Here is a 27,236-nt window from a genome sequence, read left to right on the forward strand (position 1 = left end):
CATTAATGCTACTTGCTGCTGCCATTTTTCGGGTGTATAAACATTTTTGTTAGCAATGCTTCATGTTTATTGTTGAGCAGTATAGAATACTTACCCTGTTTATAGAAATAATCACTCATGAAAGTGCATTTTACTTTAATAATAATGGAAAGCCTATCTTGGCCCAGACCTTCACAAGATATTTGTGTACGTGGTCTTCAATATATTGCAGATATAAAAATAAACTTTACTCTTGTCTAAAATTCCAGTGTGTGACATTTGAAAATCCTCTTTTCAAAATGATGGCCGTTAATCACATGGGCATAGTGTGGAGTTAAATCTATTTTAGTAGGAAATCACTATATGCCAAGTTTAAAATGCTTTTCTTATTTTACATTATAATAAAGTACATGCACTCTCAATTTACGCAATAGAAAACTGAATGTGTACTCAATTAAAATAGACTTTGTTGATTTTCCCTAATTATCAATCATTGCATGTTAAGATCCCAGGGAAGTTTTACATCCATCTGGGATTCGATACGTTCTCCACACACTGTTTTACACTTACAGGGCTGCAGTCACTCAGAGCCTGTTATTGGCAGCATCAGGCAGCAGTGAACTGCTGGGCACCATCACACACACCTAAACTTTAGACCTTCTCTCCAATTACCAAGTGAACACAATTCCTAAGTGATATTTATACAATATACACAGAAAGACGAACAAGGAGTCAAGTCCAGGAGTTTATTACCACAGTGAATCAAGGACAGTGCAATTTTATAGCTGTGACATTTCTTTGGCAGGATGTCCCCGACTGGAGTGGCCCACTCACATTTTTCTTTTAAATGCATTTTAGTGTCTGCAGTATTAATAGACACATTTAATCTGTTGCCACATTTGGGGTCATTTTGTTCCAACAACAACAACAACAACAACATTTATTTATATAGCACATTTTCATACAAAAAGTAGCTCAAAGTGCTTTACATAATGAAGAAAAGAAGAATAAAAGACAAATAAGAAATTAAAATAAGACAACATTAGTTAACATAGAAAGGAGTAAGGTCCGATGGCCAGGGTGGACAGAAAAAACAAAAAAAAACTCCAGAAGGCTGGAGAAAAAAATAAAATCTGTAGGGGTTCCAGGCCACGAGACCACCCAGTCCCCTCTGGGCATTCTACCTAACATAAATGAAATAGTCCTCTTTGTATTTAGGGTTCTCAAACATCCAGAGATGTTTGTCATGATTAACTAACAAAAACATTACCTTGAACTCCTGTACACATGTGGACTGAATTCCCAGTTTATTGCTGTGCTCTGTAGTGCTGTCGAAGTGGTTTCCTACAGTTAAGTTACTTTAAAAAGAAATGTTTGAAGTCATCTGAAATATTTCAAAGCAAAGATGTATCCGAATGAAAGGAGCAGTCTGTGCAGAGGCCTCAGTTTCTAACATAGCCTTAGTTTAAAATTAAAAGAGAACTCAAAGTGTAAAAATCTACTTCCTAAAGCCTGTGACTTATTTATTAGCAGAAGTTCAGGAGGAAAAATCGACCAGTGAGCCATGAGCACTAATGTCCGTCAATTGATATTATAAAGAGAAAACAAAAATGTCTAAGAACAAAAACAGCTATCTGGATGACACTGAGGGTGGCACTGCATTGTGGGTGTATAAACACAACTAATGTGTGACTTTACAGAGAAAATCATCACAGCAAAGCTGGCTCTGGCCTCCTGATAAATACCCGCTGATTGCGTGGCTTTAGTCTCAGGAGGTCACCGCTTTACAGCCATGAAAATCAACTCGTCTGCGGCATTTAAGAAATGGCAACCTGCCAGCCCAACAAAACAAGCGACAGAGAGAATGTGATTGTCCATTTTGGTTTTTCCAGATGCAGCCTCTCTGTTTAGCTTGGTCTCTCTGTTAGGTAATGGAATCCTGTGCCACCCTCCATGAGTTCTTAAGTGTTGTCAGCTGAGGGGTGGTTTCCTTTTCTTTCTGTACTGTTTAAAACAATTTATGTCTAATTGCAACCATTCAGCATCATTTAATATTTTGTTATTTTTGTGCAGCACTGTATTTATTCAGCAGGGATGGTAAGCAGCACAAGTGAGCAAATGCGGCAAGACCTCAGTAAGATAAACTGGAATCAGGTTTAGAGTGTAGAGACAGCTGAGAAGATGTGGGGCAGGCTGAAGAGTGGTTTACATACAGTGCTGGGCAAGTTCACCCTGAATTTTAGAAGCAGTAAGAAATCAAAGAAAACTCCAAGATGGATAAATAAGGAAGTTCTAATGGAAAAGGTGCACAAGACAGCAATGGTTAAAAGGGGTATTAGGAAGGCTAAAAGACAGCTGGAAAGAAATATTGCAGGAATGGGGCATGATGACCCAAAGAGATTCTTTCAATATTATATAAAGTAATAATAAAAGTAAAAGACAATTATAAAGTAAACAAACAGTCAAGAAGGAGGTCAAGAGTATTGGGAACACTAAATGGGAGCTAGACAGTGAAATAGCCAATGCTCTGAACTTGCATACATGTAACGAAGTCAGCAATGTCCCACAATTACAGGAACTACTACTCTGTGTATATTTGGAACTGTTAGTAGTAACCGTGCTTCTCATAGTTAAATGATTACTTAGTTTATTATCAACTCTTATATACTTTTATCTAAGGCATCTATAAACTTGCTCCAAATGATAATTCATTGTACTGTAGAGTGACAATAAAGGTATCTTGCATCTTAACCATTAGTAATAGGAACTATGAAAGAGGTACTGAGTGATTTGGAGATTGTAGAGGGAGAAGTACTGCTTAGATTAAATAGGCTGAAATCAAACACATCACCAGGACCAGATAACATTTACTCTTGAGTGCTTAAGAAAGTTAATGAGAACAAATATAAACCCTTGGTGAATATTTTTCAAAAGTCTCTGCACACTGACGAAATTAATAAAGACTGGAGGCTAGCAAATCTGATCCCATTGTATAAAAAACGCAGTCAAGTTGATTTAAGTAAGTATAGGCCAGTAGAATTAATGTTTGTCACAGGTAAATTAATGGAAGGAGCTATTAAGGAAAAGATTGAGCAGCGCATGTCTAGGGGAGGAGTGTTAGCAAATAATCAGTAGGGGTTTAGATGTGGGAAAGTCATATTTCAGTAATAATCCTTGAAGAAGCAACAAAATCATATGATAAGATAGGGGCTGAATCCGCTGCTCTTTTCAGTATGCATAGAAAATGTGGACAAGAATTTACTCAAGAAGCTGGTCAGGTTTGAGGATGATACCAAACTATAGTCGATGGAAGGGCTGATAACACAGAATCAGCTACATTCTTGCAGAAGGACTTGTTGGTGGAGGAAATTTCATGTCAGTAAATGTGAAGTATTACATGTAGGAAGTAAAAATGTTAGATTTGAATACACAATGAAAGGTCCAAAAGTCAAAGTAATCCTCAAGAGAAGGATTTAGGAGTCATAGTGAACTTGTCACTCTCAACATCTAGACTGTGTTCAGAAGTGATGAAGAAGGCTAATAGGATGTTGGTTTATACATCCCAGTGTGTGCAGTACAAGTCACAGAAGGTTATGCTTGAAGATATATCACACACTAGTGAGGCCTCACCTGGACTACTGTGTACAGTTTTGGTCTCCATGTTACAAAAGCACATGATGGCGCTAGAGAAAGACCAGAAAAGAGTGACCAGACTGATTCCAGGATTAAGAGGTATGAGCTATGAGGAGAGATTAAATGAGGCGAACTAAATCTGAAGTTTATAGGTACACAGATTGAGAGGTGACATGATTGAAGTGTTTAGAATTATGACAGGACTTTTTACAGTGGACCCCAGCTGTTACTTTAAAATAAATCCTTCAATAAGAACATTCAGACAGAGTTGGAAACTTGTTAAAGGCAGATTCTGCACATACAGTATTTTACACAAAAGAACCACAGACACAAGAAATAAACTATTAATTAGTGTGGTGGAGTGAAGGACCTCAAGCTGATGTTATACTGCTCAAAAAAAAGTAAAGACAAACTTTTTAATCAGAGTACAGGATCAAGTCAATGAAACTTCTGGGCTATTGATCTGGTCAGTTAAGTAGCAGAGTGGGTTGTTAATCAGTTTCAGCTGCTTTGGTGTTCATGAAATTAACAACAGGTGCACTAGAGGGGCAACAATGAGACGACCCCCAAAACAGGAATGGTTTAACAGGTGGAGGCCACTGAACCCCTCCTCATCTTTTCTGACTGTTTTTCACTTGTCTTGTATTTGGCTACAGTCAGTGTCACTACTGGTAGCATGAGGCGATACCTGGACCCTACAGAGGTAGTCCAACTTCTCCAGAGTGGCACATCAATACATGCCATTGCCAGAAGCTTTGCTGTGTCTCCCAGCACAGTCTCAAGGGCATTGAGGAGATTCCAGGAGACATGCAATTACTCAAGAGAGCTGGACAGGGCCGTAGAAGGTCCTTAACCCATCAGCAGGACCGGTTTTTCCTCCTTTGGGCAAAGAGAAACAGGATGAGCCACAGCTCTACAAAATGACCTCCAGCAGGCCAATGTCACTGACCAAACAATCAGAAACAGATTTTATAAGGGTGGCCTGAAAGCCCAACGTCCTCAATTGGCATTTGTCAGAGAATACCAGGATCGGCAGGTCCACCACTGGCTCCCTGTGCTTTTCACAGGTGAGAGCAGGTTCACCCTGAGCACGTGACAGGCGTGAAAGGGTCTGGAGAAGCCATGGAGAACGTTATGCAGCCTGTAACATCGTTCAACATGACCAGTTTGGTGGCGTGTCAGAGATGGTCTGGGGGGCATATCCATGGAGGGACACACAGACCTCTACAGGCTAGACAGACCCTATGCTGGTGCAGTAGGTCCTGGGTTCCTCCTGGTGCACAACAATGCCCGGCCTCATGTGGCGAGAGTATGCAGGCAGTTCCTGGAGGATGAAGGAATTGATACCACTGACTGGCCCCCACACTTGCCTGACCTAAATCCCCCAGGACACCATCTGTTGTCTCATTAGGAGCATGCCCCCCCCCCCCCCCCCAACGTTGTCAGGCATGCACACAAGCACGTAGGGGCCATACAAACTACTGAGTACGATTTTGAGTTGCTACAAAATGGACTATCCTGCTGCATTATTTTTTCACTTTGATTTTCAGGGTGGGCGGCACGGTGGCGCAGTGGGTAGCACTGCTGCCTCACAGTTGGGAGACCTGCGGACCCGGGTTTGCTTCCCGGGTCCTCCCTGTGTGGAGTTTGCATGTTCTCCCCGTGTCTGCGTGGGTTTCCTCCCACGGTCCAAAGACATGCAGGTTAGGTGGATTGGCGATTCTAAATTGGCCCTAGTGTGTGCTTGGTGTCTGGGTGTGTTTGTGTGTGTCCTGCGGTGGGTTGGCACCCTGCCCAGGATTGTTTCCTGCCTTGTGCCCTGTGTTGGCTGGGATTGGCTCCAGCAGACCCCCGTGACCCTGTGTTCGGATTCAGTGGGTTGAAAAATGGATGGATGGATTTTCAGAGTGTCTTTGAATTCAGCCCTCTCTTAGTTCATAATTTTCATTTCCTTCAAACAATGTGGCATCCTTTCGTTCCTAACACATTACCCAGTCCATATCAGTATAGATATCCAGAGATCTGATGTGTTTTCAAAGTGTTCCTTTAATTTTTTTTTTTTTAATTTCTCTTAAAAGAAAGTAACCAATTAATATCTTAGTAATCTCTAAAAAAAAAAAAAAAAGAAACGGGAAAGCGTTAGTTTGTAAATAAAAGTGGAACGGGGAGGGAAGGTTAAAAAAAGTGTTAAATAGCACAGTTCACATGCACCAGTGGTGGACAGCACAAGAGGTCGAGTCATGGAAGCACAGTGGAAGGACTGAAGTTAGGTATTTTGGGTAAGATGCTTGTGTGAGCTGATAATTATCCAGCGGAATCCTGAGCCTCCACATTAAGGTTTCATGGAGGAGCGCAGAGGTCAGTTAGTTCAAACTGAAGTGCTGTTGAACACTTCATTACTGAGCAGTTTAAAATACCAGTTTTTGACATGTAACATGCAAAGAAGAATGAAGAAGGGGTGCTCGATTTCCATTAACAGGCAGCCTGTTACACAACAGCAGGGCGATGGCTACCTTTGCCGAGTCTGCTGCTTCTTATCTAAATACCAATGTACAAATGTATGACAGTGGGCTCTGGTTTCCCGTTCCTTGTCATTAATGTTTGCAAGTGTGGTTCGAGTCCATGGCTCTTAAATCAGTGGGTCAGTTCTGGTTGCGGTTTCTATTAACTCTTACTTGTGGGCTGTGTTTCGGATGTAGATTAATAGATGCAGTTCTCGAACATTGGACCCTGACTCTAGGCCAGGTTCAGTGCTGAAAACTGCACCGTGGAATTGTTCCACTTACAGCGACACCTCAACGCCAAACTGTGACAAAATAACCACAAATTAAAAGTACAAATCAGTCAGGACCCACACGATAATGTTATACATAGCTTGTGTTAAAGAATCTTTCAGCATACAAATCCACACATGGGCTCTGACACTGCGGGAGACCGGACAGAGGTGAATGCAGCTGTCAGCCGAGGTGCTCTTGGTGCTCCTGTTGTTGTCTTCTCCAGATGCTGTAGGAGTGTGCAGAGGTTGACAGTAATGGAGGGCTGCACTGAGTCGATGAGCAGCTGTGGGGTCTCAAAACTTGGTAACACATTAGGATTTGGTTTTGATATAATAAACCAATCAGTGACTAGCTAGGAGTTTTGCCTCTTCTTTTGTAGAATTCAAAAATCTGTCTCTGCCTTTCTCCCAGCAGAGCCCAAGAAAAGCTCTCTCATGAATTTATATAACACACAAGAACAAAGACAAAGGCAAGCAAGGCATAACAAACTGGAAAATCAAGCACTGTAACATAACACAGTAATGACAACGGCTAAACATGACAATATTCACCTTTAAATTATGTGAAATACACCCTAAAACAGAGAAACACTTCAATTGAATTAGCACTGACAAGTCCTGTCAATGTAAAGTGTGCTATTAATGAGATATGGGGTATGGCTGGCTGCAGACGGTCCACAGCATTCCTGGAGAAGACCACCCTCCGGGGGCGCAGACTCAGACAGTTAAGTGTAAAAAGTGACTATTTAATACTCAGATGATGAACTTTACTGTGCATAAAGGAGCCTAGGAAGACAGTCCATATTAGAAGTCTCTTTAAACACACCTCGACTCAACGGGCAGCACACGCTCGGCTGGCAGCTGCAGGCCTTCAGGTCTGGACGTCTTCGTGTGATGTGATGTGCTCAGGAAACGTCAGCAGTGCCGGCATCTGCTGTTCAGTCCAAGAGGAGCTGCACGAGAAATCTATAAGGGGAAACGAATAAAACATCTTCCTGGTAGGATGTTCAATACAACCACAGCTTTCGATGGGTGACCAATAAACATGTTTTTTTTTTTCTGACAGGAATTAAAAACTTGTAGCATGGTTTGCACACTTTGTGAATTACTTAATTCTTTAGGTAATAAAAATATGTTCTCGTATGGATTAGGAAATGCATAAAAATGTGTGTATGCACACTTACCAGTCAAATGTTTTCGAACACCTCGGTTTTTCCTTAAATGTAATCAGTTGAAATGCAGTGAATGACCTAAAATGGAGAAGAGGTAAGCAGTAAACTGCCAGAGGTTTAAATGTAAAGTTGATTTAATTCCGTGACGAGTGCAACATGAAATTCAGCTTGAAATGAATGCTGTCGTCTTCACCTGTCAGAGTCGAGTGGGTGGGCTCTAGCGATATGCTGTGTTGTGATTGGCGAATTGTCAGCAGATGTAAACCACATTCACAGCAGGTACTTACGATGCCCGCTGCTGCTGATAACTTCTTGAAGTAAAGTTACCACTTCGCACAATCATTCTTGAAGTCGTGTCTGCCACAGATCATGCACTTCACCGACGATTGACCTGTCAAAACACAGTCAACCCTGGAGCCCACTCTCTCAACTTTGACACGTGAAAATGACAGCGTACGCTTCATTGCATATTTCATATTATGTGCGGAGTAAATAAAAGAGAAAGAAATAAGCATGAAACATTTCATTAGTTATGCTCACATTATCATTGTGTTTTTATTTATCTACTAGCGCGAGAGACAGGTAATAGAATGATTTACAGATATTTGCTATCTCTTGCCCTCCGTGTACCGTCAGCACCTTCCCTCTGTATTTGCGTGCGCGTCTGTGAAGGTTTCTTCTCCGGCGCTCCATCTCTCAAGCGTATTCCCGTAAAGCCGGCTTCTCAGACTCGGTCGTTATTTTCGAGGTGCCCTCCTCGTCTCCCGTCTTTGTACACGACTCTCTCAGCATGCGCCTCTACTGCTCCTCGTGCGTCTCCTCTTTTGCTGCGTTACCAAAGCCAAACTGACCAATCAGGTTGCGTTGAGGGACGTTAGTGTTTTATTAGATTGTAGATTGTCACATTTACATTTGCTTAATTGCACTTTTTTTTTTTGTATTTCCTCTTCGTACCGGACACTTCTCAGTGCCTGATGTCATAATGTTGCTGCTGTAAAAGAGGGTTACATAGTTGCAGAAGACCACTTAAACCTTAAGACCACTTATTGAGACAAAGGGCAGCACATGCGGGGCTCATTTTTTGACTTTCAAATAAATACTATTTGATTGTGAACTCCCTGCTTCATTTTGAGTTTCAGCTCTGAGCAGCACTTTAGTTTTGTCAAAAGATCTACTGCCATCCCATTTATCAGACTCTTAATGGAAAAATTACTCCCCTTAGTAAAAATGTTTATTAATCTCTGCTATGCTGTAAATAAAATTCTTTCTCTCAGTCTCCCACCACGGATCTGCACAGCAACACAACAGGTGGCAGTTCAGTTCAGTTGCCTTCTGTGCGTTTCTTAACATCAACGTTATTTATTACTGGACTGACTGCTATTTTACATCCATTTGTTCGCTATTAATAGGTTTTCCAGAATTTAAAGTCATAACCTTAGGTATTTGTTTGTTTCTCTCAGCCTGCAGCACTGACGTCACACAGCCACCTGTCCATTTTCTGCAGCTCTGTTGTACGCTTCTGCATGTTAAGTGGGACTACACGGCTGCCAAGACAAGACAGCCAAGCGTGCTGCAGCCTATCCAGTTAGGATACATTAAGCTTTTACTAAAGTGTCTTAGTTGCAGAGCAATGCTTTTCTAACCACCAACAGTTCCGATTCATTTTGCTACAGTTAAGAAAGGTGTCAAGACGTGTCTGTCATCCTGTAGCTCATTCACATCAGATATGGATTCCAGTGCAGAACCTTCATGACAGACTGCACATTTAGGGCTGATCAGGCCTGTGACTCTCCACTCTTGACACACAGTAAGCCTCTTTAGCTTGACGTCCTTCCGGTGGGCTTTCCACACTGTAACTTCATTTGAAACGCTGAGTGCTTCTATGGCACCCAGCTAAGGTGTAGCATTATCATCGAATGTGGCCAGATTACACAGCACTTCAAACTGCACAAGTCCAACACTAGAATTCCCTTTCTGACAATGTGGGCAGTGTGGATGGCAAAGAGTAACATCTGGAAATGGCATGTACAACACTCATCTCTGTAAGCTGAAGCTTGAAACATTTTAAAGGAAAACATGCCACCTTCAAATTCCATTACAGCCCACTAGCGGTGTCCATCACAGCAGACAGAAGATGTCGGTGGACATTCAATCACGTTTAATAATCCCAACAAAGAATTCTGGCAGAGCAGCTTTCACTCCGTGTCCCAGAAAAGATGACATAAACATTGCACTTGAAAGCCAACTTAGCATTTGAATCCAGATGCTTGCCAGTGTATGTGACATATCAAGAGTGAACAGAACATTAAGTTCACAGATTAAAAGTAAGCACGTTCGGCAATGCATTTCTCACACCATACGTGCCATGAAAGCTAAAGCAGAAAGAGTCAGTGCCCTCCTCGCAATGTAATTTTAGATTTAAACAGACAAACTCAAAATAATGGAGAGTAAAAGCAGAAGAAACAAAAGCAATAATGACAAACTGCTATCACTCCAGTTCTGTCTTTTCAAAATGTATTTTCCAGTCGGCCATGGTGAATGCCTGTTAACGTGCACATGGAATACAAGAAGTTTGACATTAATGACAGCTGTAACAGAAACCATAAATGAGATTAATATTTCACAATGATATGGTTAAAAACATTGTATACTGTACATCATTGCTTACATTTGCAAAAAACACTGCAATAAAATCTTAAGTAGTAATTTAAGCAAAGACCTGTGCCTCATGACTAATTCAAAAACTGACAAGTTGCAAAGCTGTTATACACCTGAACGCTTTTCCACCAGCCACACCATGCCGTGCTTTAATAGTGCTGTACTGACATGATATCCTGTACATCAGAGAAGAGTATTGTAGCGGATTCCACATGTACTATTGGTTCCTTTGTTAGTTTGCGTCTCCTTAAGGTGTAACTCAGGAAATGGGTTGCTGAGGGTTCACCCGAAACTGAGGAACTGCACCTTTAAGGAGAAGACACAGCGCGGGCAGGACAGTTGGGCTGAAGATGATTCAACCCGGAAAGGAAGAGAGAGACAGACAGAGACATCAAGCAGTGAAGCGAGGAGCAACAGCATGTTCGCAACGAGAATCCACTTGCAAACCCCCTGCTGGAAGAAGGTTTATAGTACCAAGGTTTACAAGTGAGACGCCTCTCTAAAGTTGAACGTTTTTATGGTTTCTCTGGAGTGACCAACCCATGGACCAGTAGGACAGAACATTTATTCTATTGGCATCGGCTGCCTGCATACTCTGTTGTGCTTCCGGCATTTCATCGTCCTCTTGAACTTTGAGGACAGTAAAACAAACTGTGATGATTTGGGGGAAACGGGTTATCTCTGGCGATAGCGTCTCGCACCCTAATTTGTGAATTTTTGTCTTTATTCTTGTGTACTCGTTGTTTGGGGAGTTATGTTTAAACTGTCTTGCCTGTTAATATGTAAAAATACTTTTTTTCTTTCTTTCGTTCCATTTTTTTAATGCCTTTCATCATATGCTGATCTGGGGCATGTGGTGAGAGGGTCAAAAAGGACAAGTGTTGGTCACATAACCCTGATAGATTTCTGTAACGTACTGCTGTTACTCTAGCGGTATTCTGATCATGCGGCTGCCCTGGGCTTAGTCGTTCTCTGGGGTAGCGGTACAGTATAAAGCGTTATCCTCCCTCAAAGTGGTCTGTGGAAAGGTTTATCCTGGTGGTGGGATGTACCACGCAGTGCCTGAAACGCCTAAATAAACTGACAAGAGTTCAGGGTCTGGGTTAGATATTGAAAAATAGCTGAGCTCCACAACATCAATCATGAACCACTCATGTGAGGCCACCATACTCGTAACACACAGCAAGGAGCCAAGACCTGCAAGGCCCTCCGCCAACATTCTCTTAACAGTAAAACAAAAACAAAATGACGCCACACACTGTGCATCTCTGTAACGGATGGGCTGGTGTAGGAAGTACTTGGTAAAATTTGGCTTTGAATTCAGCTTTACAATGAAGAGAGAGAGAGAGAGAGAGAGACAGGTTAGGACCAGGCACTGATACAGCGCATTGCCGCACCCACCACAAGGCAAACCAACTTAGGATCCAGATTGGGACCCCAGTTCAGCCATACAACGGGTGACACCTCAGCACCACACCAGTTCAGATGGAGTGGAACAGTGTGAGGTTTTTTTATGGTGGCCGGAGTGCCAATTCTGCAACCAACCCCCAGGTTTTTCCCTGCAGGTTGGAGGGCCTACTTGCAGGGCTGAGTGCAGATTAACGTCATACCTGGATGGAGCAATTGCTTACAATGAAATTTCACAAAATATATTAATTTAAGCAGACATATAAAACATTTTTTCATTCAGTTACTAAAATTCAACAAAAATGACCAAAGATGATATGACATAATCCAGTTGGGTGTTAAGGGCACTGAAAATGAAGGTTTAGCAAAAACAGGACTGGTAACATCATTTATAAATGTCATTAATATTTTATATATCCATAAACAACACCCCAAAAAAAACCAAACAAAAATAAAAACAGTTAGCTGATAAGGGCTTTGATTGTAATCCTCCCTTCTACAGCCCCTATATAAACACTGCAGCCTGGCCTGGTAGTGCAGTTCACATCCACTAAAATAATTCAAAATATTGCACTTTACTAGAGGAAGGGCAGCTGTAAGGTTCCCCCCAGGATGAAATCCATTACTGAAAAGTCAGTGCTAGTCGATCAATAACTCATAAATGGTCTTGTGTCCAATTTCAATATATAGCACTGTAAAGCATTTTTTGGTGAATTTTCAGAAATGTCTCCCTTAAAAATGGCATAACATCTGCTCGATTCTTGGCGAAAGCTCAATATGTTCCAATGTATAGCTCATTGATTTCACAAGTTGTGGAGAGCAAGTCAGAAAAGTCAGGGGTCCCAGGCGTTGCTCCACACAAGTCGAGCAGAAAGGTCCACCTTCATCTGTCCGGTCACTCTGCAATAAGAACAAAAGCAGATTATTAGGAGAGAGTTAACAAAAAATCATGACTGAAAGCGCCTAAGAACATGTTGACGTTTACACATGTCTCCGTCTGGGCTCTGTGATAGGCTGGTGTCCTGTGCGGTGCTGAGTCAGAATTAACCCTCACAGCTGCCGGAATGGTGATTGATGACTCCTGATAGTCAGTCCTTTGACTCCTCGTACAAGTACAAAGGTGCATCAAGCTGTTATGCCAGTCGTAAAAACATGAAGCCGCCAACCTTGCCAAATAATCTGCTGGCAAAGGATGAGGGAAAACAACTTGACAAGACCAAGAGAATGAAAAAAAACACAAGCTGTGAATGAAACACCAGAGTGTCAGACTCAAACCGCACTTATTCACTAGCCAACGGGCTCCTGTTACTTCGCAGCAAAGTCTTTGTAATGCGAGCCATGGAGGCGACCTTAAATACCAGGCTAGCCTAGCAACTCATTAACCGCCAGAAACTGATGGACATATGAAGTGAAAACAAATTAAAATGGAATAAAAACAATACAATTATAATACATAAATGAAAATATGTTCAAACATATTAAAATGTCAGAAACTAAAAAAAAAAAAAAACTTATGTGAATCAAAAAAAAAATTTTCTAACTAGCCAAAACAGATTTTCTAGTTCTTGACATCCTTTTAATAAGACTTGTTGGAAGTGAACAGGGACTAAAAAAGATCAAGTTGTGCAGTGGCACCTTCTATCATTTTAGGGTCAGACAGAGCCAGAGCCACATGGTGTTTGTTACCATAGCAATGCTCACCAGGGAAACCTAACAGGTGCTCTAAGGAGCAACCCACAAAGCAGCAGCCAGTCGTAACCTTCCGGAAAAGCAGCAAAGAACAACCAGTTCTGAGAACAGCCTGACAGCTTACCTGCCTAGTCCTGCCTCCTGTAAACCCCGACTGCTGCAAGTTCACAAGGCAAGCAGAACAGAACATCGGCAGGCATCTTCATAGGGTACACGTGCAAAGCTCACAGCAGGAGCAATCCCTACAACAATACTTAGGTAGGCTGTGACACATAGATGATGCTCAGTTGGTACTAAGGTGCCCAAAGTGTGCCAAGAAAATACCCCCCCCACACCATTACATCACCACCACCACCAGCCTGAGCCATTGATACAAGGTAGGATGGATCCATGCTTTCTTGTTATTGATGACAAATTCTAACCCTACCATCCAAATGTCGTGGAAGAAATGTTTTTCCAATCTTCTATTGTCCAATTTTGGTAAGCCAGTGTGAACTGTAGCCTCAGTTGCCTGTTGTTAGCTGACAGGAGTGGCACCCAGGGTGGTCTCCTGCTGCTTTAGGCCATCTGCTTCAATGTTTAACGTGTTGTGCATTCAGAGATGCTTTTCTGCATACCTCTGCTGTAACAAGTGGTTATTTGAGTTACTGTTGCCTTCCTATCAGCTCAAACCAGTCTGGCCACTCTCCTCCGACCACTGGCAACAACAAGGCATTTCACCTAGAGAACTGTCACTCACTGGATATTTTCCCATTTTTGGACCAGTCGCTGTAAACCCTTGAGATGGTGGTGTGTGAAAATCCCAGTAGATCAGTAGTTTCTGAAATTTTCAGAGGAGCCCGTATGACACCAACAACCACGCCATGTTCAAAGTCACTTAAATTATCTTTCTTAACCATTCTGATGTTTGGTTTAAACTTCAGCAGGTCTTCCTGACAAAGTCTACATGCCGAAATGCACGGAGTTGCTGCCATGTGATTGGCTGATTAGATATTTGCATTAACAAGCAGCTGAACAGGTGTACCTAATAAAGTGGCCAGTGAGTGTATGTCTGCTCTAAAATAGGCACAAATTCAGGCTAGTTAAAAGCAGGGCGAGACTTACCACTTCAAAAATACAGGGTGCTTCCTTCTGCCCCTAATTAAGGATTGCTGGCCACGTAATAATTTAATACATTCATTTATATAAATATTTTATGAATGAACCATGCACAATTTTGGACCAAACTGGTAGGAGACAGAAAGAGGTAGAACTCAAGTATGTGTCCAAGATATTTTTGGTTGTATAATTTTTTTTCATACAGTAAGTCTTAATATGCGATTTAGTCATTTTATTAACATAATCATTAATGTGTCCTCTTTTTCTGTTTCCTAAAATCAATTGTGATGGATGCAGATGGATGGAAAAGTTGATGCAAAAGTCAACAACCTAAAACATGCAAGTGTGCTATTCTGCTTATGCTGCACCTGGTATGATTTATACATCTTAGCATATCAAAGCATTGCTCTGGACAAAGAGACATGTTAGTAGGCAGCAGTGAAGTTCAATCAATATTCAATACGTCTTATCACTGAAGTCTGTTTCTGTTTGTACTTGTATACATACTGTAACCTGCTTAAGAAATACCGTTCTTTCATCTGTCTATTCATTTCCCAAACCCTAGAACAGGGTTGCAGAGATGCTATGTTCTTTCATACACATAATATATTTTATTTATACTTAATATTACGTTACATTGCTTACTTTTCATTTTTATGTCGTCTATATTATACATTCTTTCTTTTTGTTTGCACAGTTATGCTGGATCAATCTCAGGGAGAGTACTTCTCGGGCTCTGCTAGGAGAAACACTGAGAAGGTTGTTCTTCTCTAAGCCCCTGGTTAGACACTGCTGGTTAGGCTGTTACGATGCTGTCTGTTTCAATACTCCATTCAAAGGCCGGGTGGTAGCCAAGTCTAATTGGACAGAACTCAAGACAGAAAGCCGCCTGTGGATGCAAGATGCACTGCTACTTAGGCTGTAATGGCACTTTTGCCGCACTCATTTTACTTTGCTTATTATTTTGGACGTATTGCTTATTAGACATAATTAATTAAATGTGTAGCTCTTTCTCTTGTTTAATTGCCTGGAGGTTACAGATGAAGGAGGGAAGGGGGAGGAAGTGCTGTAGTATAGTGGCTGACCGCACAGTGGTGAGTGTATGGGATTGGAGGTATTTTGTTAGTCTACATAATAAAGAGTATGAAAGGAGACAAGACAAAACAGTGTTGTTATTGTCTTTCGTTTATAAATCTATATACTGTACACATCTCTCTGTCTCTTCTATTATCCTCATGTCAAAAGTAAATTGTATTATTTGGTTTATTTCAGCATGCGTGTTCAGGTTATTTGTTGAAAAATAGTATATCACCACATCTGAAAGTGAAAGTTATTTAATACAGACTTTCACTGATCACTGAACTTTGTTCATAAATTGTACAGATCTCTTCATAGTTTGGGTGAAACAGAGATTCCTTACAAATACTACAGAAAGATGAAAGCATTTAACTTTAAGGCAAGCACTTTTAAATGAATTAAAATGTCTACTGCAAAAATGGTGCAAAGAAACGCAGCTGATGCTTCTCTCATATTCAGAATGATCTCTCGCCCATGCAGGAGTCATTCTCCTCTCATTCAAAACTGGAATCAGTTGAAACAAACAGTATCATTATCTACCTTATTTTCTGTTATATTTGCTGGAGTGCGTTTTATTTTTTTGTATTTAACTTCAGCATTTAACAGTGCATTAGAAAGTATTCTGCTTTAATATAATTTACTCATTGGAACTGAAGATCTGTGATGCGGTTTGCATATTTACAGCTGAAAAACCACAAGGGAGAAAATGAATCGCGCATCTTAAAATAGTTTATTTTATTACTAAGCTTTCGACTCCTATCAGAAGTCATCATCATAGGAAAATTACAGGAAACCAAGGCAATATATAGCAAATAAGGAGGGGGCGGGTAATGAGGTGGGGTTCGGAGGGTGTTGGTCAAAAAGTCGTTTTTATAATTTCAGTGTTCTTCTTTTCAAACCTGCATATGCTGGGCTCATGTCCAGATGTCTGTTAATGGCGTTTTCATTGGATAGCCAGTTTTCTAACCACTTTTAGTATTAACCTTGAACTTTACTGGCATGGAGTCTCATTTCAATGTGTGTCCGGTCAAACTTGTATTTGTATAAATCAGAGACTGTGGGTCCTTCCTTCTGACAGTGTTGTGATGTTCCTGTATACGCGTTGTGATGTTTATCCCACGTATAAAGCTGGGCATGAATCACATGGTATGCTGTAAACTGCGTTCTGTGTCTCTGCTACTGGTTTCCTGTTTTTAGCATTAAAAAGGACCGTGCACAGAGTGTTTGGAGGCTTGTGCGCTATTTTGATATCTGATCTGGACAGGATAAGTGCTGTACCTTCTGATATCCTGTGATGATAAGGAAGTGTGCGCCAAGTGGGATAGGGAGTCAGCTTAGAGTTGATTGCTTGCTGGGGCCTCTGGCATCTCCTATGTAAGCATTGTTTGAGGAATATCGTAATGTTTATTGTTGTTTTACTTCCGCAGATTTTCCTAATGGTCTGTTTTCTCTGTAAAGTGACCTTCTTAATTATTACTTTCAAAAACATTTATTAGTTTCTATCTATCCATCACATTCCTGAACCTGGTTAATCCTTTTCAGGGTTGTGGGGAGTCTCAGCCTATCCTGGTAAGATTTGCCACAAGGCAGGCATCAGTCCTGAACAGGAAGCCAGTGTATCTCAGGTCACATTTACCATATATACTTCCATATAAGTTGGGTCTTGAAACCCAAAAAATTGATCATAAAATCACGCCACAACTTATACGCCGTTCAAAAATACGATAATCATTATTATCTTTTATCTTCCTCCATTCTCACACCAGTTTCTCAGACGCATCAAATTTTGTTGCAGCAGCGCAGCTACCAATTTCTTTCACCACTTCTACAACTTTTAATTTAAAACCAGCTTCATATTTTCTTCTGATCAAATGCTCCATCGTAGATAAGGTGTATGAGGGTGTGAGATACAAAAAACACAAATCAGTGCAAATGTTGCTTTGGAATAGTTTGGGTATTACCGTGTGGTCACGTAGGCACAATGCATAGAAAAAAAAAAAAGGCAGTGTGCTCCGTGGTTAATCTCTCAGGTGGGCATTAGCATATCATAATCTCTTGGACCAATAGCAGGAGTTTTCCACATTTGACTTATACAACGACATTCCAAAATACCAGAAATTATACGGTAAAATCAAGTCCCAACTTATATGTGGGAGAACTTAAACACGAGTATATACAGTAGTTATATAATGAATTCATAAACACACTCACATCTAACAGAGGTTGTTCAGACATGGAAAGAAAACCAAAGATCACATGGGTATTTGGCATTCAAACTCTGCCTAGTGGAGCTGCAAGGTAGAACCACTAAACACCGTGCCAATTTGTGGCATAAACAAAATATAACTGCTGACTAACAGAGAGAAAACAGAGATCCAGGAAATGTCTCACATATTTCATGGGGACTTTCTTCATTGTAAGAGTTGCCTTTTCACTCAGAATGTTTGGACATTCTGTAACAGCACAAGTAGGAAGCGTTCCATCTTTAAGGAGGGAGCTTGTCAGATCTGACCTCAGAAAGTATTCCTGAAGAACAAAAAAAAAGATCAATAACATTTAAGCAAACACTTCATATACATTTTAGAGATCTTCATAGCGTAAAGCCCTATTTTGGTCTTACACTTACTTTTTAAATATTTGCACTACTGGTTAAACCTTTTAGAACACCAAGTTTTTTCAGTTTTTATGGAAATGCGTGCAATTTATGTCTTAATGTTTCATGAAATCAAGGCATAGAACAAATAAACAATGGCAAATAAAAAGTAAGTCATGGAATCATTAAGTGTACAAAACGTTATTCAAATTTTTGATTCATCATTGTGGCCACCTTTTGCTGATACAGCAGCTAAACTGCAGTAACACTTTGGATTCAAAACACCAGACCATCACACTTCCTCCTCCATATATGACAGTTGGTGTCACACAACGAGGAACTACCCTTTCACCAACTTTCAACGCCCTGTGTAATGAACTAAAGATTTCAAATTTTGATTCTTTTGTCCATAAGACTTTTTTTCCAGTCTACAGTAGACCACAGCTGGTATTTTCAAGACCCTATATTGTCCTTTAATGAATGGCTTTCTTACTGTCACTCGTTCTGTCAAACCTGCAGCACAAAGTCTTCTCTTCACAGTACAAACTGAGACTTGCTTTTTCTGACCACTGTTAAGCTGTGCTTCAAGCTGTTGTGCTGAGAGGTGCGTATCACGCAAGCTGGTGACTTTCAGAAACCTGTCTTCTGATTGGGTTGCGACTTTAGGTCTGTCAGATCTCTTCCTATTAAAGTTTTTTCCAGTTTCAATTATGTTTGGATTGTGTTAGACACCATAATCAGTCACACTTTGATTCTGTTTGCGTTTTCTCTAAATGAAAGGCCTACACTTCTAAGGGTAATAATGCTCTGTCTCATTTCATTTGTTAATTGCTGTTTTTCACCATTTTTTGCCATTCACTGCATTTCAACTGAATAATTTGAAGAAAAACTGGAAAAACTTTGCAACTTCCCACCCAATTTTTTTCCACTACTGTCCACTGTTCTCTCCCTCGCTGCCTTCATTCTACATCACCAAACCATACTACATACAGTAAAACCCTATCACCTCCATGTCAACTCTTTATTTTTAACTCAGCATTTGTCCTCTCACTCCATGACACTACACGTCTATCTGATTATTTTCATTTTTTTTCCAGTTGGGCTTCATGTTTTGCTTTTCTAAGCCAAGTCTCACTAATACAGAACATACTGTTCTTCACACAGCTTCATATATTTATACACACACACAGACAGACACAGACACACTCACAGGGCAAAATTATTATTATTATATTAGGGCCTCCTTTTGCTTGCAAAACAGCCTAAGATCTTTGAGGCATGGATTCTGTAAGGTGTTGAAAACATTTCTGTGATTCTGGTCCATGTTGGCATGATTGCATCAAGCAATTTGTGCAGATCTGTCAGCTATAATTCATGCTGTGAATCACCAGTTCTGCCACATACCAAACATGTTCTATTTGACTGAACTCACTGTCATGTTCATGAAACCAGTTTGAGATGTCTTTTGCTTTGTGACACAATGCATTACCATGCTGGAAGTAAAAGTGTTAGGGGTGGCCATGAAGGGGTGCACATGATCAGCAACAACCCATAGGCCATGGCATTCAAGCGATCATTCACTGGTATCAATGGGCTAAAAGTGTGCCAAGAAAACATTGTCCACACCATTATACCACCACCATAGGCCTAGGCTGTTGACACAGGCAGGCTGGGATCCATGGATTTATGGATTTCTGACTGTACCATCTGTGTGCCTCAGCAGAGCATTTTTTCCAGTCTTCAGCTGTCCAGTTTTGGTGAACCTGTGTCCACTGTAGCCATAATGTTCTGTTCTTGGTTGACAGGAATGAAACCTGGCATGGCAACATTCAATGTGTTGTGCTTTCTGAGATGGTTTTCTGCTCACCACAGTTGTACAGAGTGGTTATCTGAGTTACCCTAGCTTTTCTGTCAGCTCAGATCAGTCTGGCCATTCTCTACTAACCTCTCTCATCCACAAGGTGCTTATATAAACACTAGTTATAAAAGGAAACATTTTTAAGGATTTTTTCCACAACTCTCGCTACACTGAATCATGTACATAACTAAAAGTAAATTGAAAAGAAACATCTTTGGTATCACATGCTCATTTGAACCTACAGAATTGCCATTAAGCCGAGTCAGATGTAATCGGAGTGCCACTTGTACGTTCTCCTTGATAATATGAACTCCCAGTTTACCCACCTGAGCCAAAAGGGTGGGGTAATATTTTGTTATAAATGTTTTTATACAAACTTTTTTGTTATATGTTTTTATATATTTTGTTATAAATGTTTAACATACTAATGCTACAGTATAGTGTTGCTTTGTTAAAGGAGATATATAAAGTGTTATGTAGGTGAAATGAAAAACAATGGAATGTAACTATATAAAAGTGTCAACAAAAGCCAAAATTATCAATAACAATAATTAGATTAATCGGTGATTATCTACTTACCCCTGCCAAAGTTATTAAGTTCTCAATTGATTTTGTCATCAACAAACATTTTCGTGCTCGAGTCACTGCCACGTACAGAAGGTTCCATTCATCATCAGGTGTCATTTCTATAAAAAAAAAAAAAAAAAAATAGAATATCTCTTCTTAATGAAAGCAAGCAGTAGATGTTGTCTGGCTGACAGCAACACATATGAAGATTTAACTGAGCCTCAAAGTAAAAATGTGGCTCTACTTTCTATGAAGGTGATCCAAAAGTTTTATGCCTCACCTATTAAGAAAAACACCAGTAAATAAAAATGAGTAATATTCAATATAATCCCCAAGAACTATGCACGTTATAATGTTTATAAAGTTCTTTGTTATGTTTATAAAGCTCTTCTATGCCAGTCAATGAATGTTGGCCTTTTTTTGAGCAACCATGAAGAAATTCTGAAGGTTATCTGATGAATATGACATATCAAGGGGATTGGTTGTGGTCAACACTGACTAAACAAAACTGAATCTCCAAATGCATGTTGCTCTCTAGTGTCAGAAATAATGACAGCATGAAACCAATTATCCAATTTTCAGCATCCAAGTTGACTTGGTTCTGAAACAAGAAACATGCACTAAAAACCAAAAATGTTAGAAACTTGCTATTGACATATTTTACTACACATGAGCTATCTTCTGCCACCAACAAAATCAGCATGTTACATCACATTAAAAACTTTTTTAATGCTCAAAACTTTTGAAATACCTATTGTAGAAGGCTTTAATATGAGGCTCTATAGCAGCCCTATTCAATAGGCGGCCCACAGGCCAGAACTGGCCCATCAGTCATTTTGGACCGGCCCACTGACTACATACCTCTTAATAAATTATTTATTAAATAGCTGCAACTTAACTGTAAGCGCGACAGTTTATAACATTTTGCGACATTTTACGGGACGTCGCACAGCTGTTTACGCTCTTGATGGAAAGTTTATCACAGTGGGAACATGTCACATTCAAAAGAGAAGAGACATAAGGTTGACAGCAAAAATAGAAAATTTAACAACAAGTGGACTGATAAGTATGCACACATACAAAATGCTGAGGGAAAACCCATGTGCCTTGTCTGTCTTGTCATTTGCTCGGTAAATAAAGAATATAATGTGCGGAGGCACTTCAAGACGACTCACACTAACTTTGATAATGAATATCCCCCGGGCTCAGAGACTCGACAGACAAAAATAAAGACACTGACTCAAAACTACCAGCGAAGTTGTGTGGTTTTCACCCAAACCTGCACTTTGCAGCAGAAAGCTACAACAGCATCTCTCCGAATTGCATGGATACTGACTAAAAATAAAAGACCATTTACAGATTCTGAAACAGTAAAAGAATGCATACAAGCTGCTGTCGAGGAGGTGGTAATGGATGAAAAAGTGAAAGAGCAAGTTATATCTTCAATTAAATCAATCCCACTGTCCGATACAACAGCTGCGAGAAGGGTGGACGTTTTAGCTACGGATGTTTTTGACACTCTTCTTAATCAACTGAGGAAGGCTGATTTCATATCTCTGGCTGTGGATGAATCAACAGACAGCTTGGATGTAGCTCAACTTTGTATGTTTGTGCGATTTTTCGATGGTCACTGTTTCAAAGAGGACATATTGGAATTAATACCACTGGAAGGGAATACAACAGGAGAAATACTCTTCCAGAAGATTGTTGATTTTTTTCAAGAGAACGGACTGGACTTTGAGCGTGTCAACCTGCTTGTTACAGATGGTGCGCCCTCGATGGCAGGGAAGATCAAAGGACTGTCTGCACGGCTGTCTGCACTTGCGCCAAAAATGAACTCGCTGCACTGCCTCATCCATCCGAGTGTCCTTTGCCCACAATTAAGTGGTGAGTTGAAAAACACAATGGATTCTGTTATGGCTACAATTAACTTTATCAGATCAACATCTAGTCTCCAACACAGACTGTTTCGCAAACTTCTTGCTGATATGTCAGCTGAGCATGTTGAGCTACTTTTGCATAACAATGTGAGGTGGTTAAGTCAGGGAAACTCACTCATGAGTCTGTGAACTGAGGAAAGAAATCATCACTTTCCTTCGTGAATGCAAGCACAGAAAGGCTGAAACATTTCTGACCAACATGTTGGATGATAAATTTGTGTCTGAGATGTGTTTTTTATGTGATATCCTTAATCATTTGAATGTACTTAACCTGGGACTTCAGGGGAGAGATAAAACAGTTGCTGATGTGGTTGAAAGGCTAACTGCTTTTCAAAATAAACTGGATATTTTTTCATCTGATCTCAGTAGCAGACTGCTGCACTTTCCAACCTTCAGTGGCTTCATCAAGTCATCACAAAGTGGTAAAGTCACAAAGGTCATGTCGGACTTTCTGGACCATTTGAAACACAACTTTGCACAGAGATTCAATGACTTTGACATTCCCAAAGAGTTGCTGCATGTTGTGAGGAACCCTTTCACCAGCACACCCAATACTTCCCCCAAAGCAGCAGAGTTCCTAAAGTTGCATGGCATTGATGAAGGTCTCCTGCAACTTGAAATGATTGAAATGCAAGCATCATGTGAATTAAAGGATGTCCTTCAGGAAAAAGGCTGCACAGAGCTTTGGACAAAGCACATTGTCCCAGAGATGTTCCCAAACATGAAAAAATTGGCCATGTGTGTGTTAACAATGTTTGGATCAACATATACATGTGAATCATCCTTCTCTCACATGAATGCCATAAAGACAGACAATCGGATCTCGTTGACAAATGAGCATCTGCATCATTGTTTGCGGATTGCTGTCACCCCATATGAACCTAACTTTTTTCATCTTGCCCAGTCAATGAAGTGCCACTTTTCTCATTAGAGATAGATCAAAATGTCCTGTAGTATGAAAACTAGACACACTTTTGTTTCCTTTTATATGCTTTAAAAGCCAGCAGTTTAAGTTTGTGATTTCATTCAAAGTTATGTTTGTTCTTATTTGCACAATATGATATTGCTATTACTGTTTATGTGAGTTTGTGACTGTGATATTTGCTCTTATTTGTACAAAAAGAAATTGTAATTATTGTTTTCTAGGCTTTATTTTATTTAAGCAAAAAGCAAATACTGTCACTGTGAGTTTGTGACTCAGATTTCTGTTAAAACTAAAGCTGGCTATGTTTTGCAGTTTTTATTATTTGCACTAGAAGCCAGCGGTTAATTCTAATGCCATTTGACTCATTTAAATAAAAATGTTGAAAATGCAGTGGTGCTTTGTATTAATGGTACAATACAAGAAATACAGGGAAATGTGCGGCCCACTGGCAAAAGCCGTATGACAATTTGGCCCAATGAAAAATCTAATTGAATACCCCTGCTCTATAGCTTCTTTGACACTGAGAAGGCCATCTCTTCGACACACAAAAATGGACTTAAGAATTGAGATAGCGGAGAATGGTGACTAATGAGTGACTGAAAGACAATCTGTTATAAATATGTTACTTCCCACACAAACACTTCTCTTCCAAAAGATGAAGAAGATCTTTGACAACAAGATGGATGGAAACAATCATGGAACATGCTGTAATGCCACCCTAGAACCTGAAAGACACTTAGCTAGTTATTGTCGAGCAGGTCACAAAATCTAAGAAACAGTTAAATAAGAGTCACTTTTCTTGTTAACTGAAGTAGATTTGCACAGATTTTAAGATTTCTTTTGTATTGAAATTTCTGTTAGGTCTAAAACAGCTATTATTTTGATTGCTGATAGTTAATTTTCATATGGAGTTTGATTTACACAAGTGCCCAGTTTAAAAGAAATTTAGATGAAGACTTTAATGGCTGAACACCCAAATGCCAACTTACTAATGTTAATGCTCTATTTAAATGACAGTCTTTTCATAAGGATAAAAAAAAAACGTGAAATATTACTTAAATACTATAAGGTTGCAATATTAGAAATGATTTCATCTGACTTATGAACACAATAGTTAAACTACAAGATCCTTTTCAGTGTCCTTTAATCAATGTGTACAATACACAGAAAAAAGTAATAAACTACCAACCCACAAATAAAATCCCACACCCTTAGACTAACCAACACTGAATCTGGGTATCCTGGCAAGATTATGTCTGGCACACGGGACTCTGGAAAAATCATTGGTCACTTTCACCGTGTCAAACTCAAGGCCTTTGGCTTTGTGGACAGTCCCCAAAATACAATCTGTAAAAACAAAAAAAATCAAAATTAAAAAAAAAATACATGTGTGCGCTGTAAATAGAAAGTACATAAAACATTTTCAGCAATAACTTTTAAACATTAAATCATGCAGGCTTACTTTGAAATACTTTGAAATACTTTGAAAACTGGAGCTGCACTGTGGCGCGGAGGTAGCACTGCTGCCTCACAGTAAGGAAACCAGGGTTTATGTCCCGGGTCCTCCCTGTGTGGAGTTTGCATGTCCTCCCCATGCCTGTGTGGATTTTCTCTGGGTGCTCTTGTTTCCTCCCACAGTCCAAAAACATGCAGTTTAGGTCATATGGTGATCCTAAACTGGCCCTAGCGTGGGACTGGGGTGTGTGTGGGTGTGTGGATGTGTGTGTGTATGTAGCCTGTAATGGACTGGCGCCCTCCCTGTCCAGGGTTTATAACTGCCTTTTGCCTATGCTAGCTGGAATAGACTCCAACAGACCCCTGCAACCCTATACAGGATGAAGCAGTTTAGAAATTGACTAAATAAACTGACTTTGAAAACTAGACAGCTATTATATATTGCAAAATATGCACCTCGTTAAAAGTACTTGTTTTTAAATCCATGTTCCGCTTAACTTAGCAAGGATATTTTAAACATATATTAAAAAAACTGCTGCCAGTGGAGCACTGTTTGAGGCGTTCATCTCATATAAACAGATGGGATCAACTCCACAGGATACTTAAAACATGAAAAAAATGAAGAAGAAATCAAAGGGAGAAAAAAAGACCTAAACAGAAAGTGATGCATAAAAGATTAACTGAAGCCTAAGCTGGTCTCAAGTTCACAGTCAAGCTTGTTGTACAGTCCACTGCAAATGGAGGTTGAGGAGAGAGACAAAGACCCTAATGAACCAGGATCTCCGGTGAAGCAGCTAATCCGGCATCCATTAATTGTGGGAGTGAGTCTGGCAGTAAAAACGTGCTGCTCAAGGGGTCTCAGCATCACCAAAGACTGTTACAACCATCTCCTGTACTTCAAAATCCTCTACACTAACTTGTTCTATAACACTGACAGAACACAGTGGAAGACAGAACAGACAGCAGAATTGATGAACTTAGCCAAGACATGAAGGACAGGACCAAGAAAATGCAGGATATAAGCCAGACTATGAAGGATCTAAAAGTATATTCAAGCAATAATCTCAACATTAAGTTGACAATAAACCGAGCAAAAATGGATGAAAACATTGAGAAGATAATTTGATTTTATTCTCAAATTTACTAAGTAATTGGGGCTGACATGGGGCCAGTAAAGCACATGCTCAACCAACATCAAGAAAGTAGAATAAAATTGTGCCTGTTACCAATAAAAGAATAACTGCACTAGAACCTGAATGCAAAGTGCTTTATAATAAACTTGGCGGTGCCTATAGATAGATACAGAAGGAAAAATATCAGGATGAAAAGTCACAATACAATAAAATGTGTACCAGTATTCTTTTCTAAAATTTAAGGAGAAAACTTTAAGACAAAGATTTTAACTGCTTAACAACTACATGGATCAAATCCCTAAGAAATTTAGTAGTTAAATTTGATACACTATGGGATGAAGCACACTTAATATTCCATCTCAAAAAGAACGAGAAGAACATATTTGAAAAGAGTCAAATCCATATATTCCTAGATTTCTCTCCTATCACAGCTGCAAAATGGGCAGCAATCTACAGCATCAAATAGCACATGCGAGGAGCTGAAATCACATACTGTAGTCTTCTGTGCCCGGCTAGACAGAAAGTAATGATTAGTGATCAATTCTATTTCTATACCTCTCCACAGGAGGTGGAACAAGAGCTAAAAGATTGATTCCAACAATATTTAAAACATGAAATGATTATTATGAACACAGGGGTCAAACTGTCTATGTGGAATGCAAAGAAGAATGCTAGCAGTGTGGGATATGATTATGTTTGCAGTTCATACCAGGTTTATTATACTACATTTACCACTATTCCTCATCTCTTCTCTTTGTTTACTATTATTTTCCATTGTATCTAAATACATTAGTAATATTTTAACCTTTACGTTCTCTATTTGTTCACTGATATTGTACATATAGTACAATGATGAATAACAAGAATACATTTAGTACTTATAGTTCACATACTACACAGAGTATTTTTTAAACGTGTTAATAGTAAGTATTAATGTATCTTTAGGTTTACATGTACATTTACAGTACCCATGTGCATGCATGTATACATCTGCTACTTTCATCCCAGCTTTTTTTTTTTTTTTTTTAAATAACGCTATAAAAAGAGTACAATCATAATATATAAACGTACTATATAAGGTATTTAAGGACTGGAAAATGGATGGAAGAATGTCTTTTGAAGTGTCATTCTCAACTATCTATATACAGCCCTTTTCTCCCCTTTGAGGAGACTGTTCAAGAGAATACCTCGGGTTTTTCTACCTTAGCTGTATCATCATTAAGATTTGTGTGCAATTAACTGCAATTATCATAGTTTATTCTTTATATCACTGCTG

The 27,236-nt window shown here is 39.7% G+C and overlaps 1 protein-coding gene across 2 annotated transcripts in view; it reads right to left on the reverse strand.

The window, feature by feature from the left end:
* Window positions 1-10,057: 10,057 nt before the first annotated feature.
* The window catches only part of fbxo18 (F-box DNA helicase 1), a 77,170-nt gene continuing 59,991 nt past the window's right edge, over window positions 10,058-27,236 (reverse strand). For both annotated transcript variants that reach the window (XM_028814213.2, XM_028814229.2), the window contains 4 exons: window positions 24,594-24,719; window positions 20,520-20,626; window positions 17,881-18,015; window positions 10,058-12,525 (listed from right to left, as the gene is read on the reverse strand). In XM_028814213.2, coding sequence (XP_028670046.1) covers window positions 12,358-12,525; window positions 17,881-18,015; window positions 20,520-20,626; window positions 24,594-24,719 — 536 coding nt within the window. In that variant the 3' untranslated portion in view covers window positions 10,058-12,357. The remainder of the gene's footprint in view (window positions 12,526-17,880; window positions 18,016-20,519; window positions 20,627-24,593; window positions 24,720-27,236) is intronic.

The sequence above is a fragment of the Erpetoichthys calabaricus genome, chromosome 1 (genome assembly GCF_900747795.2).
Source record: "Erpetoichthys calabaricus chromosome 1, fErpCal1.3, whole genome shotgun sequence".
Lineage (NCBI taxonomy): Eukaryota > Metazoa > Chordata > Cladistia > Polypteriformes > Polypteridae > Erpetoichthys > Erpetoichthys calabaricus.